Genomic DNA, 18,140 nt, shown 5'->3' with positions numbered 1-18,140 from the left:
TCATTAATAATAATAAACTTTGTCAACATCTGGACGTAGTCAATCATGCGTTAAGGGAAGTTTTTTTGTGGAGAAGGTTTCGTTCTTGAAATTGTAAATTGTTTCGGATTAGAACAAGTTTACAAACTATTCTACAACCTAAAAATGAAGACGAGGTTCACCACATTGGACATATGTGCCGTATTGGCGGAAATCAATGAAAAGTAGGACTTCATTAAAATTTACAGTAATTCCAAAGTGGCCTAACTGTTTCTGTTTTTAGAGCTGTTGGCATGAGACTTGTTAACGTTTACGACATCAACAACAAAACGTATTTGTTCAAATTGGCCAAGTAAGGATATATGTGCTTTTATATGGTTATGTCGTATTTTGTCTTACTTGTTTACTTTTCAGAACTGACCTAAAAATAATGTTACTTGTGGAGTCTGGAATCAGAATGCACTTATCTGAGTTTGAGTGGCCAAAAAACACAATGCCTTCTGGTTTTTCATTTAAGGTAAGGGACGTTTTCATAAAAACCAGTAAAGCATGTAAAATAATGTTTATTTTATGTTTAGTTGAGAAAACATCTCCGCGGTCGCAGGTTGGTGTCTGCAACACAACTTGGTATCGACAGAATCATTGACCTTCAGTTTGGATCTAATGAAGCTGCTTATCATGTTATTGTTGAGCTGTATGACAGAGTAGGTGCTTTACCTTTATCATTAATTCTTTTCAATTGTTACTGTTATTGCTGTATTATATTGTGGCTATTTAAAGCTTCTTGTTTTATGGCATCTCTGTTGGATAATAACTAAATGGAGTTTTAAAATTAGAAGAATTTTTCAAATTGTCTGCCAAGAATCATATATGAACTGAAAATAGGTTATAACCAAACTTTCTCAATGAGATTCATAGTTTTGGAAATTCTGTTTGCTCTTGCACACTTTTTAGCATTGTATATGTATATTTGATAATTAAATTGCATTTATTTTCTTAAGTTTTTTGATTCTTCAGGGTAACATTGCACTCACTGACTGTGATTACGTCATTCTGAACCTCCTTCGATTCCGTAAAGACCTGCTTATTAAAGCAGAATCTAAAGATAAAGATAGCCAAGTAAGGCCTTTGATTTAAAAATTTAAAAATTACGTAACAAACATCAACCCCAGAAACTGTTCTGTGTTTCTTTTTGGTGTCAAGTTATCTAATTGCTGTGTTATCCAGGAAAATGAAGATGTTAAAATTGCTGTTCATGAACCATACCCGGTGCATGCTGCAAGACCTGTGGAAGAGTTTATTACATTGGAAAAGTAAGTTGTATTTTGTAGTGTGTATTTCATGCAGTATCTCCTAATACCCAACTTTTTTTAGTTTAACTGATATATTGAGCAATGCTAAGAAGGACAGCTTGGTGAAAAGAGTCTTGAATCCTGTTTTACGTGAGTATCTGAAGCCATGTTATAACTGTTTAGTGGGTTTTGTAAGATTTTTTTTGTGCAGCCTATGGTGTCACATGTATTGATCATTGCTTAATCTCGGGTGGATTTTCTTCGAACTGTAAAATTGGAGGAGAATTTTCTGTTGAAGCAGGTGGATAAACATGCCATTATTAGATATAATTTAAACTTTTTAAACTTTACATTTTTTGAAGATGTCAGCAGGCTTCATGAATCTTTAAGGGCAGCTGAGGAGTTTATGGAAAAAGCCAAGTCAATGCAATGCAAAGTAATTTAACTTTTAGGTTTTTTCGTTGTATTTTATTATTTTAGTATCCCTCTATGTATATGACCCTTAAAACAGTTTAAATCAAACACAATAAATAATCAGTAGAAGAGCTATTATAGCAACTGCTAATGTTGCCTATTTAGGGATTTGTAATAAAGAAAAGAGAAAAGAAGACAGATGGAGAGTTATTGACGAATGTTGAGTTTCAGCCATTTCTCTTTGAACAACACAAAACCCATCCTTACCAAGAATATGAGAGTTTTAACAAGGTATGATTGGTAATATTCATTTAAATTGTGAATTTTTAGCATGTTATTGTAACTTAAGGCCATGTTAGTAGTCTCTTATTCTCTATTAGTGGCATGATCCATTGAAAGTCTGCCACATAATTTAAGGCCTAACTTTCCAGTTTAAGTTAAACCCCAGGTTGATATTTTGCTGTGTTGTATTCACTTGCATATTATTTCGTGCTATTATTGCTGCTAGGCAATATTTAATAGGAATTGCTCTTCTGGCAGGATTCCCTTTTTCTTTTTTCCTTTCCTTGTGCTTTTCTTTACGTTTTTCTTGCGTTTTTGCTGTTTTATGCGCTTGATGCATCACCACTGTTGACATAACCCTGAGGAAGTTTGTGCCAGAAGAGCCATTCCTTTTATATATTATCATGCAGTTTTAATTTATTTTAGAATTTGGCTGGCTTACTACTTTTAAATTTTTCAGGCAGTTGATGAGTTTTTTGGTTCTGTTGAGTCACAAAAGCAAGACCTTAAAGCTCTGCAGTTTGAAAGGTCGGCACTGAAGAAGCTGGATAACATCCGTAAAGATCACGAGAGCAGGATCGGAGGATTGCAGAAAGAACAGGAAGAAGATAAAATAAAAGCTGCTCTCATTGAAACCAACCTTGACATAGTAAGTTAAGATGGAAATTAAACTTCTGTGCATGCAAGCCATATCCAGCCAGTGTTTTGCAATCTGACTGGCCAGATTTTGGTGTAAATTGTTGTCAGTAATGAACAGTGTTCTTACTGCAGTTACATTTTCCCTTAGTATAGTTTTTCTGTGATAGCTTTCAAATGTTAATTGATGTTCACTTAATCTTCATACTTTTATAGGTTGATCAGGCTATTCGGATAGTATGCAGTGCAATTGCTAACCAAGTGGATTGGTCGGAAATAAAAGCTTTGGTTCATGCTGCTCAAATAAAAGGAGATCCTGTTGCTTCATTGATAAAAAGCCTTAAGCTGGAGACAAACTCCATGGTTATGTTGTTAAGGTATATGTGTGTACACTGCAATTACTGTTGCTAAAATCTTTCCCATTTTTGCTCTGAAAATGTTTTTGTATAAGTATTGATATACTCGGAACTATAAGTTTTGTGAAACCATTTGAATTTGTTATGCTAACTGTGTGTGTGATTTAGAAAAGTGTTAATGGCATGTCTAATTGCAAGCCAATAACACTCATTGATCCATAAAAACTCAAATTTCTTGAACTTTATTATTTTTTAGCACCACACACAAACAATATTTCTAGATTTTTCATCCTAATGGATAAAAAAAGTGACATGAATACTCCAAAAATATACCGAAATACAACAAATAAATTGTTTCAGAGAACCATCATACAGTGAGAGTGATGATTCTGACTACATGAACAGTTCAGATGAAGAAGACACAGCTCCAAAAGAAAAGTCTGCTCCACGTAAGGTTGAGATCGATCTTTCCCTGACAGCATACGCAAATGCCCAGCGTTATTACAATATGAAGAGACAAGCAATGAAGAAAGAACAAAGGACTGTAGATGCTTCTACAAAGGTAATTCTAATATTTAAAAAGCTACAAAAAAAGGTCAGGGTGTTGACAGTCTTAACTATTGAAATTTTTCAAATTTTATTTCACTCAAAGAATTTAGATGCCACTATTTAATGTGTTCATTTCTTTTCTCTTGTAGGCATTTAAATCTGCTGAAAAAAAGACAAAACAAACATTAAAAGAAGCTGCAGCAGTGCAAAATATTCAGAAGGCTCGAAAGTAAATTGTGCTTGTGTTTGGCTTGATGTATTATTAAGCATGTGTATATTGTGTTTACGATCAGGGTGTTCTGGTTTGAAAAGTTTTTGTGGTTCGTTTCTTCTGAAAACTTTCTTGTGATTGGTGGAAGAGATGCCCAGCAAAATGAACTGCTTGTGAAGAAGTATTTAAACTCTGGTAAAATATCCTTAAAATATCATTTTTTCATTGGTCAGCTTGTTTTTTTATGTCTGGGCAATTGATTTGTTGTGGTAAATTTTGGTTGATATATAAACAGAGGCAAATATGTCAGTAAGATTTTTTTGTAATGGCAAATATGCTTCACAGTGATGGGTAAATTTTAGATTATTAAAGCAATTTTGTTTGCAATAATTATTGTCAACAAAATGTGTCTCAGGTGATGTCTACGTACATGCAGACTTACACGGTGCCACAAGTTGCATTATCAAAAACTCAACAGGTAAAAAGAGTCCAAAAATAACTTATTCAAGAGCAGCGAGTAAAATGCTCATAAAGGCTACAAACATCGAGTATTGCATGGTTTTTGACTGACAGATCTATCTTTAAGCAATGTGGAGCCAATAATATGAATTGTGTATAAGCTGCAGACAGATGGCCACTGTTTCGACATATGTTTATTGTGACACGGGGCCTGACGGCACTATTGGTTGAGCTTTGCTTGGCCATAGTGTTTCCACCTTGTTTTCTCCGTTTTGGTTGCACCTAGTTTGGTGCCCAACGGATGACGGTGATTGTATAGTCACCACAAAGTGGAAGTCTTTGCTTGGCCGTTTGATCAGCAAAGTCGTCTTTTTGTCACACCAGCTGCACTGATGAGACCTTTCAGGTCGAAACAGTGGCCATCTGTCTGCAGCTTATACACAGATCTATCTTTGCTTGTTGATATAATGTGTAGGGTAACCAGTGTCTGTTTTTTTTTATTATTTCAGAACATTTTCCTGATTTCTTATGTATTATAGGGACTCCAATCCCCCCTAAAACGCTCAATGAAGCAGGAACAATGGCAATATGTCACAGTGCTGCTTGGGATGCAAAGGTAGTGACGAGCGCATGGTGGGTGAGTCACGATCAAGTTTCCAAGACTGCCCCTAGTGGTGAATATCTGACCACTGGGAGTTTTCTCATTCGAGGTGTGTAAATAATGTGTTTTCCCTGCAAGATGCATTTTTTGATTTTCTGCGAAACTTTAAACAAGGCGACTCTTCTGGCTATTTATTGTAGTTACAAACATGCCTGGCAGCATCAGGAGTAGAATATTCCACATAACTTATTGCCAAAATTGTTTTCTTTCTACTATTGATTTTTCGCTGAAATAATGTGTTGAAAAAATAATGACTTTACCTTGTTTTACAGGGAAGAAGAACTACCTCCCACCATCCTATCTTGTTTATGGCTTTGGGATTTTGTTTAAGGTCATTGACTAACTGTAACATTGTCTTAAAATTATTTGCTCTTTTTCACTGTTATTTTTTTTTAATTTGCGGTAACATTTCTGTGATACAAGCTTGCTCTGTAGGTCGACGAAACATGTGTTTGGAAACACAAAGGTGAAAGAAAAGTAAGATCGGTCGAAGACGATTTGTCCACTGTTACAGATGAGATTGATACAGAGCTTGGTGAGTACAAGTAGTCACGATCTTATTGCAGCCGCCAACAAACAGAATATAAATGTCCTTGATCGTTTGCTTCATGTTGTGTTGTGTTTTTGAAAATGCTTCCTATGCCAACTGATAATAATTTCTATCTGGCATTGCAGCTTAATTCAATACAGTTTACAGTCGGTGCCGGAATTATACATAAAAGTTGTTTGAGTAGATTTATAACTGGTATGTAGTTTTATACGGACTTGGTTGTAATCGCAGATTTGGAAGAAATACCAGAAGAGGAAAATGAAGTGGAAACCAAGGATACAACGTCGGATGCAACTGGTAATAGATATTAAACACTGATGCTGGGGTAACCTCAGCACAGTAAGTTTTAAAGCATAACACCTGTATTATTAATGCTTGTAAACAGAAAACGTTGAAATTTCAAACGGCCCCGAATCCGAAAAGCATTCGTCTGAGACTGAAGAAAGTTCTAAGACTGAAACTGCTTCCCAAGAAGACGGGGAAGTTCTTACAGGAAAATGTGGAGACAACGAAAGCCAGGACGGCGACGTTGTCACATCTGACGAATTGGAGAAAACCAATGCAAACATAATGCCATTTGCATATCCTGATACTGTGGTTAAGATGCAATACGATGCGGACAAATACCAACTTGACTCGTACAAAGACAAGGTAAATACCATAGAAATATGATAAGGTTGTTGAAAACTTAATTTTTTTGTTTGCAGGTAAAGGTTGAGGATGATAAGTTCGTGTTTTTGGGCGATAGCACGCCTGTACCCGTTGTTGCAGAAAAGGTAAAAAAAAGCTGTTTTGTGAAGGCTAGAAAAGGCATTAACATTTTTAACATGATATTTAAATTCGGCGTTGGTGTGATTGTGAGTTTTTTTAGTGATTTTTTCCATGCACATAATTTGTATTTTATTTTGAACCTAAACATCATATTGAATTTTCAGGTCTCGCAAGAACAAATCAAACCTAAGCTATCAGCCAAGCAGAGACGCGAACAAAGGAAACAAAAGAAATTACAGCATCAGGAAAACAGGAAACCAGAAACACAAACAGAACAACCAGATATTACAAAGCGTGAAAATGTATCAGACAAGGTATTGATATATCTATAGTGAAAATGTATGAGCTAGTTTTCTTAAGGCTGTCAGCAGTCGCTACAACATACAACCAGCATTTTGCAAACATTCCAAATGCATATTTGGAAGCACATCAGAATGATGGCGTTTTTTTATTGGCTGCATACAGATGACCACTATTTCAAAAGGTTGCTAGTTTGGTGTCCAACAGATGACGGTGATTGTATGGTAACCACAAAGAAGTCTTTGCCTGGTGTTTGGACGACAGAATCGTCCATCAAGATGCAGTGATGAGACCTTATATGTAGAAAGAGTGGTCATCTGCATGCATCTCACAAAATTCATAGTGTTGGCTCCATGCTTGTGTATATAATGCATGTTAATTTGTGCGATTAAATACTTAATAATAATCACAATAAACGTACATTTTACCTCACAGAGCGTTTCTATCGAGCCGGAACCTGCGAAAAGGGGAAAGAAAGTAAGTTCTGTCACCTTTTAATCGGGTCGTTGAGTATTATTGAAATGAAATTTTATTGTTTTCGCAGAACAAGTTGAAGAAAATGAAGGAAAAATACAAGGACCAGGATGAAGAGGAAAGGCAACTTAAGATGGAAATACTTCAGGTAGGCAGCTAGCAATATTTCTTTGATGAAAAACTTCGATGTTTTCGCAAGAAATAAACGGACGTTTTTGTCTAACTGCGGATTTTTCAGACCGTTGTTAACGGATTTGGCAAATAACGGAATTGGTTGTTTTATGTTTAAAAAAACATTTATAACAAAATGTCCAAAGTTTTGTGGAGTGCTTGAAATTTAATGTATCTCAAAGGATTGTCAATTTACCAAATGTACTATTTAGTACTGTGTGTTGGTAGACAAAATGGTTAACTTTTATATTGTGTGGATAATGAAATTGTGCAGTCAGCGAACGCCCCGAGAAATAAGGACAAAAAGAAAAAAGGAAAACAAGAACAACAACATAAGGGCAGAGGTCAGTAGTTATTTTTTTCTTATTGTTGTTGTTGTTATTGTTAGGTTATTGTCTGAGCAAAACGTTGTCTTACGCATTTTAAACTTTGCGCAGGTCAAAGACCACAACAACCAAACTCCACGGCGCCTGTTGGTGGCAAATCTGTGACTGAAGAACAAACAGGTGTGGAAAAGCAGCAGTCTGAGGTTTTTCTCCCAACTAAAGAACAGCATAAAGGTATCACTTCCGCATCTTCTTGGCCTGCAGTTCCTAACTTTCCTGAACTGTTTGACGAACTGACAAATGAACACAAATATGTTGACCTTTTACTGCAACGATAATTATTTTTTTGTCGAAGCAACAGCTGGATGGTTGCGCAGGGCATGAAGTACTCGATCTCCTCCTCTTGTTACATTAGTTGCTGAACAAATCATACTTCAGACAGTTTTACCGATACACTGAACTTACGTGTACATTCTTACACCAAACTAACAAGAGATAAAAACAAAGGAACGTAACTCATGGTTTTATAAATCTTTGAAACAAACAGAGAAGACGTCAAGAAAATAAATTTTTCGGGCTTTACTGTTCGTTTCAAAAAAATTAAACAAGTTCTAGTTCGACATGATGGGAACTTATTTGTCAGGAGATGGAGAAGGATCCGATGAGGAGAAGGAAGCTGTCCTGAAAGAAGAACATCTTCCTCTTTTTCCGGTCGTGGACATTCTTGATAGTTTAACGGGTTCTCCCGTTTCTGATGATGTGTTGCTTTTCGCAATACCAGTATGCGCCCCATACATATCTATGCAAAACTACAAGTAAGTTAAAATGACAATTGGTAGAAAGAAGATCCATGTATGTCTTACATTGTAACAATTAGCGAATTATAATATCAGGAGTTCCAAGTACAAATTCTAAAATAGAGGCCACATGACCATAAACGACCTTTCCAAAAATGCAAACTGATCAATGCCATTTAGGCACTGATTTCATTGTCGTGGATTTGCAATTTTCAAACGCCCATAAAACCGTAGAAACAAGTGTAACATACGTATTAATTTACAGCATGTGCGTAACGTTGCTATTGGCGCCGAAAAGATAACGATTTTCTTCAGTCCGCTGACGTTTGTGGTCTGACCATATTGCACCGATGTGCAATGCATCATATCGCCGATGTGGCATTTGCTGCACACGTACGAAGTCCTTATCGGTAGATTTGTTTACAAAATCGCAAGCAGAACAGGGCGTAAGCCCTCATGTTACTTTTTAACGCCATGCAATGTTTATATTTCGTGCAAATGAGTACCAGGAATATGGCGGTACAGTATACTGTTGACTACTTACACAGTTAATTGGCACGCAACAATATCTTGCAAAGCTTGTTTAACTTGTTACACCGGCCAATGAGTCGCATACCACGTTTCCATGTAAATTTGCGGGTTTATGGTCTTTCTGTTAAACTTCTAAATTTGGCGTTACTGAAATTAGACTGCAAAGTGGCTGTGACGATTTTAATTCACTTTCACAAACCTCATAATAATGTTTTTAGTTTTTAGCCTAATTTTGCAATCGGTTTCGACATATTCCAAAAAATGTGCATTATGTATTTTTGTCGTTATTAATGACAGATTTAAAGTGAAACTGACCCCTGGAAACGGCAAGAAAGGAAAAGGTGAGTGTTTAAGCTTTTGTTTTAATGTAAATATTAGCAACAATTTCATCTATTACCTTTTCACAGCCGCCAAGACAGCGATAAACATGTTTATGGGATCCCGCGAAACGAGCCAACAAGAAAAAGATCATTTGCGCAGTGTAAAGGTATTGTGTTTCTCCAAGGTCAACTTATTTGTACAAAATAATAAAAGTATAGTAGCCTATATCCTTAAATTGGACGCATGGTTTCAGCAAATACAGCTTGCTACTCTCCATGCTGACTGGAAAATGTGTAATGTAAATTTTTTACTATAAAAATATTTTTTTGCATTTATACTGTCCTTTATGTATTCGGAATCGAAGTCCTCGTGGTTAAACCTCCAATGTCCATATGCCAAGCATTTATACTACTTTGTTTAAGAATCTATGTTTCTTGCCTGTGCTGTGTGCGCACAAGTTTGCTTTTCCCCACTTTATGATTCCATGTGCAATTTTTTTGTAGGACCATGACCTCTCGAGGGGAATGCCTGGCAAAGTAAAAGTATCTGCCCCAAACTTACAGAAGCAGAAGCACAAGGGCAAGAGGTGATTGCTACCAAACACTCCATCCGATAATGTACAAGTGCAATTTGAGCGTGGTTTTCTTTTTTGAATTTCGTGAATGGGTTAATTTTGCCTTCTTTTTGGTCGGTTTGTGTCACCGAATGAGCACCCAGCACGCGTTGTAGCATGGTATGGGTTGTGCGAGGGTACCCTTGTGGTTTTAAGTAAATAAAAGGGCAGTTCTGGTGCTTACTGGTTAAAAAGTTTGTTTGCGAATCCTTTGCACTGCTTTACAAATCCACAACGACAAATACAAATAGGCAAATTGCCAGTGTCTGTCTATAAGATTCCCTAAAAGTTTTATCACAATAAAAACGGGTGCTGTAAAATGTAAAAATAATCTCAGGAAACAGGTTGACAAAACTTCCACTATGTCGTCATAAAGCACTCATAGATCAGTTTTCAGGAAAGCTTGGAGAGCTTTGCCAGTTTTGTAAATATAATTTACAACCTGGAAAACATTAGAATGGACATGGTCTTTCGAGGTAAGATTGTAATTTGCGATAAATTTTTGATGTTGCAGATTAGTTGTTGTATCTTATATGTAGTAAAAGATATGTAAACGATGTTGTTGGACAATGAAAACGTTTACATTATCACAGTGGTGAAATTTTTGTTGCTATATTTTCCACCAGTAACTTAAAAGGTTTAATGCCAGAAAATTAGAAAAACACCCGCAAAATTAAACTGCCACCCTTGCCAAAATTAACGTGGCTATAACAGTGGCATTATTTTTCTTGAAACGAAATGAGCGTATTTAAATGTCATACATGGCTTTATTTACTTAAGGTCACAAGAAAGACGAGGAAAAAATGACAAAATCGAAATCTTTCAAAGTAATTCCTCATTCGCGTCGTCTTCTTTATCGACAATTCTTTCGTCCTGTAACACGTTCCGAATCCAATTTTCGGATGAAAATTGTGAAGAGGAAATCCGCGTTTCTTGGCGTCGCCAGAGCTCCGAAACAACAGCCTTCGACCACAGAAAAACACGACTTGGAGAACCACAAAAATTTCACTAGCTTTACTGAAGTGGCGCCAATGCTAAATCGTGTCTGTGATCAAACAAAACAGGATAGGCAGGTTTCGAAAACGCTACTCCGCCTTCACAAAGCTCAGAACAAACTGCGCCACCGTGCGGATAGAGCTGAACGCCTTAAAATGGTGATAAGCGAATTAAAAGGAAACCAAGAAACCGATATGGAAAAATACAAACGAGTCAGCGCAAAACTAAAAAACCTAAAAGCCGAAGAGTTGGAACTGAACCTGACGTTTTCGCGCATTGAGAATCGGGACAATTGCATCCTATACCCGATGTAAACCGTTTTGCGCCACCCTGCGGTTGTATAAAATCTTACTTCGGTGAATCTATATATTTTATGAGCGGGAGTCGTATTTTCTTTAATACACGTTGTAAATAATTGACTTTAAAACTGTGTTAATTTTGGATTTTTGAATTAAAAATACCATTATAATACAAGTTAATTTGTCCCGAGCTAAACAAATTTATTCAACTGCTGAAGGTGTTTTGATCATCAATATGTTGAATACAGTTCGATACCAAACAATAATAACACGGCTTATTAACCCAATTCCTTATCATCGGAATGGTGATTTGATTATGTTATATTTTACCATAACTTTTGTTGTAAACTGCCAAACACTATAATTCCACCTGACGTGTTCTCGTAATTGGACGTCAATGGCGTATGCGTCATTCGGGGCTAACAATACAAGTGATCACAGGTGCGGTTTTTGACGAACGTAAGTGCACTTAATTCACGTCATCACAAAGCTCCTTTTGGTTTCTCACACAACTTTCTTCGCTGCTTTAAGTATTGGATGTACACACAGTTATTTTGAGTTGATCTGCTCGTTTGTACTCGCGGATTTTAGTGATTAATCGTTTAATCAACATATCTTAATGCTTGTACTGTCGTGGATTTCTAAGAGGTTGTTTTTTTGTGTGGTGATCATTTACCGAGCAAAGTTCTGCGGCATAAATGATAAATCATATTTTACCGCTTCGGGCGCTCACTAGAACTTTCTGTTTGTCGTAAATTCTGAAAGTTGTTCTCATTTTTTTGGCGCGGAACCTTGAAGTTATCACCACCAAAATCAAACAATTTTTATTTTGTTCGATAAACTGCAACACAAATGAACTAAACTTATAGAAATGTTAATAAACTAAACTTGCAAATGGTAAGAGATGGGGCCCCTAAAAACCTTAGAGGTTATTAAGTCAGGCGTCCATTGTGTATTAACCAGGTGGATCGTTTAGTGGATGGAACATATAAAATCAATTTAAGGAACTGCAATAATTTCCTGTGCTGGTTTGAAACCAGAAGGATTTAAAATGCCTCGCTTTTTTGTTCGTTATATTTGACCCAACATTGACTCAAAACCAAATACTGCCAATGTTGTCACAAACATTTAATTAAAGCCAAAATGAAGCGATAAGGCAAAAACCGCATAGTATTGCCGTGCTAGAATTTCCGTCTAAATTGAATGTCTTGTTTTGAGTATAACACCCTTATCATTGCGAGTGAAGTGGATCCCTGTGTCTCTGTTGTTCTTTATACCCTTAAATTACGTGTTTTTTGTTAGAATAAATTTTCTTTCATGTAATCCCCATAACCGCTTCCATGAGTCTTTAATCAGAAATCGGGATGACGCCCTAAGCCAAAACTACCAAAATTGCAACAATTAAAATTTTTCCCTGGTATCAACTTGGCTGTTGATGTCTTGATGTCAGTCAGTGGTATGTGATTTACCGGCGTACCATCCCCAGTGAACTATTTTTGACAAGACCAAGTCATAATTATGCGGCATAAAATCACTGTAGGCAATGCCTTCAATTAGCCGCGGAGCCCGGACATGGTCGAGTTTCTGATACAGTTTATTCGCTCATGTCACGTTTTTGTTGGACAACGGTGAAAATTTCCAAGGTGTTGAACATTAAAACGAAGTATAGGTAATAAAACCAAAGAATATACAGCACTACATTTCATTCACTGCCATAAAATACATGCGAGTCGAGAGGACGCTCAATACATTAGAAACCAACTTACTTTTTCAGAAACTTGTTTACCCTACCGCGCTTTCGCTTTGAATGTCACACAGACTTAACTTCAAGATATTAAGTTTAAAGTCAACATCGCCCATCTTGGCCGATTTACGCCCCCAAATATAGTTGCAGAGCTTCTTTGAAATGTTCTTGCAGAGCTTCCTTGAAATGTGTACAACATTACCATGAAGTCATCGCATGCACATGATATTATTGGCACATCACTTTATGGCAATATGTGAATGCCGAGTCCAAGAACAAAGCCAAAGCCGAATTCAGCTGGGTGTTAATTCCTAAAATTTGCCGTGTGCATGATAAAGTATGATTGTGTTTTTTCTCTACGTTGCGTTAATACAGTCTAAACATTATCATATCAACATCTAACTGACAAACTTGTACAATGTGTGACATTAGCACAAGTTGGCCTTGGGCTGGCAAACGACAATTTAGTAGTCCTGTTTTCCTGGAAAGGCTACTTAACCAGGAGTGTATGTAGGTGAGGTGATGTAGTGGAAGCTTGAGAACAATTATTATTTCGCGACACGCGCGTAGGCGACGACTTGCGTTCTTGAATGCTAACATTTATTTCGTTCAAGAATGCCTTGCGTCGCACAATTCAATACCTTGCGAAAACTGCCGAAAATGTTGGTTAACCGCTAATTTCAAGCTGTGTTGAAACTGGTGGAATTAGCTTGGTTGTAAGATTTATTCTTGCAATATTTCGGGATATTTTTGCCGCTATTTTAATTTATCAAAAAACATAAACAAATTGAAATTAACGATTAAATTTGCTAGTTCTGTTGGAAATTCGACGTCGTTGGTGGTAAGCCCATGCGTTTCTACCCACATTTCGTACTTTTTCGTGTATATTATCTTTAGAATCTTGATGTTTATGCATTGACAAAAGGGAGAAATGCAATTAAATTGAATGGAATTTGCAAAGTTCGCTTTTAACCGGATTAAATGAATTTCTATAATGGTTGATATTTACGACGTTCAACCTGTTTTCCTTCTCAAAGAGAGCTCGTCCGCAGTCCGCAAAAGATCTTGTACCAACCAGTACCTGGGCGTTTTCGACCGAGTCAAGTTTGTTTATCAAACGGCCAACTCGAGTTATGTCCTTACGGCGGCCATGCATCTAATCCACGGTTTGAATGCAATGCACACAGCGCATGCTCTTGCTGCTCTCGTGGTCTAAGCCGCGACAACGCACAAAAAAGTCGGATAATGCAGGTAAAAACAGAAGCCGAAGCAAGGTCGTTTAAGCGCGCGATCCCGCGATTATTGACGTCAGGACGAATATAGTCGGCTTAACCTTTTCACAATGGCTTCTATCCTTTAAAGTAACCGCATACATCTAGGTTGTTGCATAACTTTAGGAATTTGTGTTTGTTTAGGTTGCGCAAACGGTGCGCCAAGTGAATTACAATGCCGATTTGGTAAATGGGCTCGTTTGTGTTTGGCCAACAACAAATGTCAAGCCAAAACCAAACTAAAAAAAGTCACACAAAAACTTTTTTCGACTGTGCATTGAAACAGATACCGCCGAGAATTCTCAAACCACAGAAGAAATATTTAAAAAATTAATATTAGAAAAGTATCTTAATGCACGTATGCCATACCCTCCTCGTTTATAAGATTTGTCTGTTACAGACTGGGGTGTCTATATTTTAAAGCTGTTTTAACTTCTACCGTATTAAATGCAAGCCTTTCAATATTCTTACAACTTGATTTATTGAACATCATGCCTTAAAAGAGTCATCAGGATGAAATTTTTATAAAGCTATAGCTGTATATGTATTACTTTAATATTTAAAATTTCCTTCGTTGGGTTTTATTAAAAAAGAAACACTCAAATACAATACAAAGTTGAATGAAATTGGGTTAGGTTAAATGTGGCAAGTATTTAATATTTTAAAAATGTCACTTTTGAAGTCTAAACTGCAGTCATTACCTTAAGAACGTGCTGTTGAGGCGACAAAGAAAGATTGATCAGATCTATTAGACTGTAGTGGTTACTTTCCTTCGATAAAAATCCACTCTTTCTGCACGGATTGTGTATTTCGGAAACCGGACATACAGACATAAACTCTGTTACAAAGCACACTTTTGAGATGCAATGTTGTTGTTTTGTCATTATATTTGTGAGCAACCATCAGGGTTCTAAAGCGCATTTGTGTTTAGAGTGGGTGCGGCTTCCGCGTGTTCTCAAAAACCGGTTAAACGTCCAATGACGGCAAAACCTTTTTTCGTTCTTCTTTTGTTGTTTGTAAATGCTAAACGACCGGTTCTTTTAGGGCGGCGATACCTGTTGTTTGCTTGCCTTTAGGCGACGATTGCTTCGTTTGTAAAGTGGGGCTCCAAACACGAGGACAGCGTGTTGTAAGATCACGCATTCACGGCGTGATCGCCTCGTGCACCCCTCGTGCCGATTTGAACCACCTCGTGCGACGCCACTTTGGGTTAATTGCGAAATCGTTGTCCGGCTTCAATTGCCCTCGTCCGCCCCAAGGCAACGGCCAACAGTTTCCTCCTGAGAAATCGATATTTTTGGGCGATCGCCGTCTTTTCGTTACGCGCACGATCAAGTATTGGTCACCAATATCGTGAGTGCGTCAGAACGCACCCAAACGCTTCTGGAATGCGAACGCTTTTTTGCGTCGACGATTACCAAATGAATCACCCTAAATTGATCGTGAAAACTATTAGAATTGTCTAATGAGTTGTAACGGAAACCAAACTCTTGATAGTTGTTTTATTTCGTTTATATAATGTGTATAAGACAATACGAATAGGTTCAAACAACATTCTCACCTTTTTTTATTTATTGTTAAGTAAGAGTTGGAAACTACTGCAGTAAGTAGTAAAGAAAATTTTATTTTTCGATCAATTACTTAAAATTTTACTTTTACATTTTCAATACAAACCCTTGTTTGAAGATATAATCTTGTCATTAACTCCGCAATTTATCCAAAAGATTGCCAAGCCTATCGGTGGCATTTCTTCCTGGTAACTCCTGAAACCCACACCTTTGTGTTGCGGGTAGACATTGACGTGTCTTCCTCGTGTTATGGCCTTAACCTGTAAGCGAACGTTTACCTTGGTTGCGAAATATGGTTCGGCACTTGGCAAGGCGGCTTAATACTCATCAGGTGGCTACACGGAATACGTGGCTCAGTTAACCGTAATCAGGTCTGTCCAGTTCCTCGTGTTGCATCTCCGACACTTCGCGGATTGGAGTTTTTTTTCTGTTGAGACGCTGTTCTTCTCATGGATTCTTGCCCATGAATCTCACAATCCAACGATGCAGCGATAAAGATATATGTTTGCAAGAGTGGGCCCGACTTTTCGATAATATATCGTAAGTTACAACCACGCTAATGGTTTTATATTAAACTACATATTTTTCCTTGCAACATTAGTTTGTCTTGCTGCAATGGCATGTACACGCAATATGAATTCGCAATACATGTTGGATGTTGAAAATTTTAACAACAGGCACAAGCAAAACACGTACGTTTACATGATCGCATTTGCTGTGGTAAATTTAAGTATTCTCTGTCGTTCATTGCAACGTTGTTGTGCTTGGCGACTGTTACGGGCTGAAGTTTGCAGCGTTCAAAATAATATCTGAAGTTAAGTGTTCCCGTATATTCTTTCACAGTACATAGGTTTTTGTTTGAAAACGGTTAAATACTGCTGTGTAATATTTGTCTCAATGTATAAATGGCAAAACCAAGCTTGGTTTCTTCGCCAAATAATACATTTTTCAAAATCTTTTAACGAGGTCCTTTGCCGTAACACCTGCGGCCATTGCAGGCCGATAAGCGAATGCAAGGGTTTGCATTGCCTTGAAGGGGAGGTTTCTGCTGCCACAAACCTGTTAACGTCTCATAAAGCCAGTAGGTTGGCTGGTCGTTCATCGATAAAGTCGCATGATAACCCCATTCCAAATATTTTCGCTCTGCTATCGCAAAACATGACATGAGGACTGGAGTTTGTGTTTTCTCTGCTGTTAGTTGTAAATTCTGACTCAAATTTGTGTGTGGGTAGGTGAGAAATGGTAAAAGTTGTACACGATCTGTATTTTTGGAAGCACCCTATTTCGCCTCCAGTATACAGACAATTGTGGGAACTAAGCACTTTATACTCAATTCATTCACTTGCGAAGGTTTTACAGCAAATACAACTTTTAGGTTGATCAATACAAACAAAACACGCAAAGTGGAATTAGTTTGAAATTTGCTCAAAACAATTTCAATTTTATTTCATATGACACCAGTCTTCCCCATACGTGAATTTTAAAGATAATATTCTTTCAAGAAATAGTTAAAACAACACGCAATGCACGGCTACGCGCAACACTTAAAAGAGAAACGGAACGGAAAATAGGCAGTGCCTGCAGCTTTCCGCACAATATAATGTTTAAAATTGCGGTGCCGCGTTTCCAAGCAGCCTTACGTGTCCAAGTATATACAAGGCCAGGTGACGCATGCAAAGCGAAACCGGCTTGGCAAGTGGCGGAACATTTTCGCGTTGCGCAGAAAAACTTGATATTGCTGGGTTTGTTTATCGATGTTTACGTTGTAATTGGCCGCTGTTACACTAGGTGAAGTCATATGGCGGACCTGTTTGACTTGTACAACACAAAGACTGTTTAAACATGCACACGCGGCCAGACATATATGCATTTTAAAATGTTGTGCGATTCTTTTATAATCCAACAGTTTTTGATCAAGAGGGTTAGTGCTCTGTTATTGGTTATTTCACTACTTTTTTAAACCCAGTTTTGAACAATATTTTTCGAATTGCCGAAAGGAGTTTATTTTTTTGCACGAAAAGAATTGGGGCTGTTTTTTTTTAAGGATATTGAACGTTTTAAGAGATAACCTTCACAAAAATATGCGCTCTTTAAGACAGTGTGTCAAAATCTATATGTCAAACAATATAGCTTCTAAAACTGCTCTGAAATCCATTTATCCTACATTCCCCACTAACATCGATCGTAGATACAATCGAAACGATTGCAAATGAATTTCGAAGTAGTTTGCCTTAATTCCCATTTGTCAATTGATGGTGAGATCCCCACACTAATTTTAACATTCAATTCCCAATAATGTTTTCTGAGGTACCTGCAATCACCTGCGGCAATTTTGCAGCATTGTTGTGTTAACGCCCGGTCACATGCGCCGGTGGATCACCGGCCCCTGCAATAAATGACGTTTATGGACGTGTTCGCCTGTTTTAACGATCCGACCGGGCACCGACGAGCTGTCACGCCCTGCTTGTAAACTTCCGTGCATTGAAAACCGTGACGCGCCACGCAATTTGATATGATGGGGTCTATCATTGGTAACCATTGGCGCAGTAAGGCATTGATGTCCACAATG

General features: G+C 37.4%; 1 protein-coding gene across 1 annotated transcript; it reads left to right on the top strand.

The window, feature by feature from the left end:
* Positions 1-73: 73 nt before the first annotated feature.
* On the top strand, positions 74-9,971 carry LOC145908222 (ribosome quality control complex subunit NEMF-like). The gene is made up of 31 exons (XM_082995453.1): positions 74-203; positions 263-331; positions 394-496; positions 558-683; positions 997-1,098; positions 1,207-1,292; positions 1,354-1,421; positions 1,483-1,572; positions 1,634-1,707; positions 1,851-1,976; positions 2,428-2,616; positions 2,820-2,980; positions 3,320-3,521; positions 3,658-3,737; positions 3,802-3,914; positions 4,135-4,197; positions 4,718-4,888; positions 5,112-5,170; positions 5,275-5,374; positions 5,621-5,686; positions 5,775-6,040; positions 6,097-6,165; positions 6,325-6,474; positions 6,896-6,937; positions 7,005-7,082; positions 7,380-7,449; positions 7,543-7,665; positions 8,075-8,246; positions 9,057-9,100; positions 9,167-9,246; positions 9,584-9,971. The coding sequence occupies exons 1-31, from the start codon at positions 145-147 to the stop codon at positions 9,668-9,670; spliced, it is 3,288 nt and encodes a 1,095-aa protein (XP_082851579.1). The 5' UTR covers positions 74-144; the 3' UTR covers positions 9,671-9,971.
* Positions 9,972-18,140: the final 8,169 nt, after the last annotated feature.

The sequence above is a fragment of the Ascidia mentula genome, chromosome 7 (genome assembly GCF_947561715.1).
Source record: "Ascidia mentula chromosome 7, kaAscMent1.1, whole genome shotgun sequence".
In the NCBI taxonomy this organism is placed as follows: Eukaryota; Metazoa; Chordata; class Ascidiacea; order Phlebobranchia; family Ascidiidae; genus Ascidia; species Ascidia mentula.
This window is presented reverse-complemented; position numbering and strand designations above follow the sequence as displayed.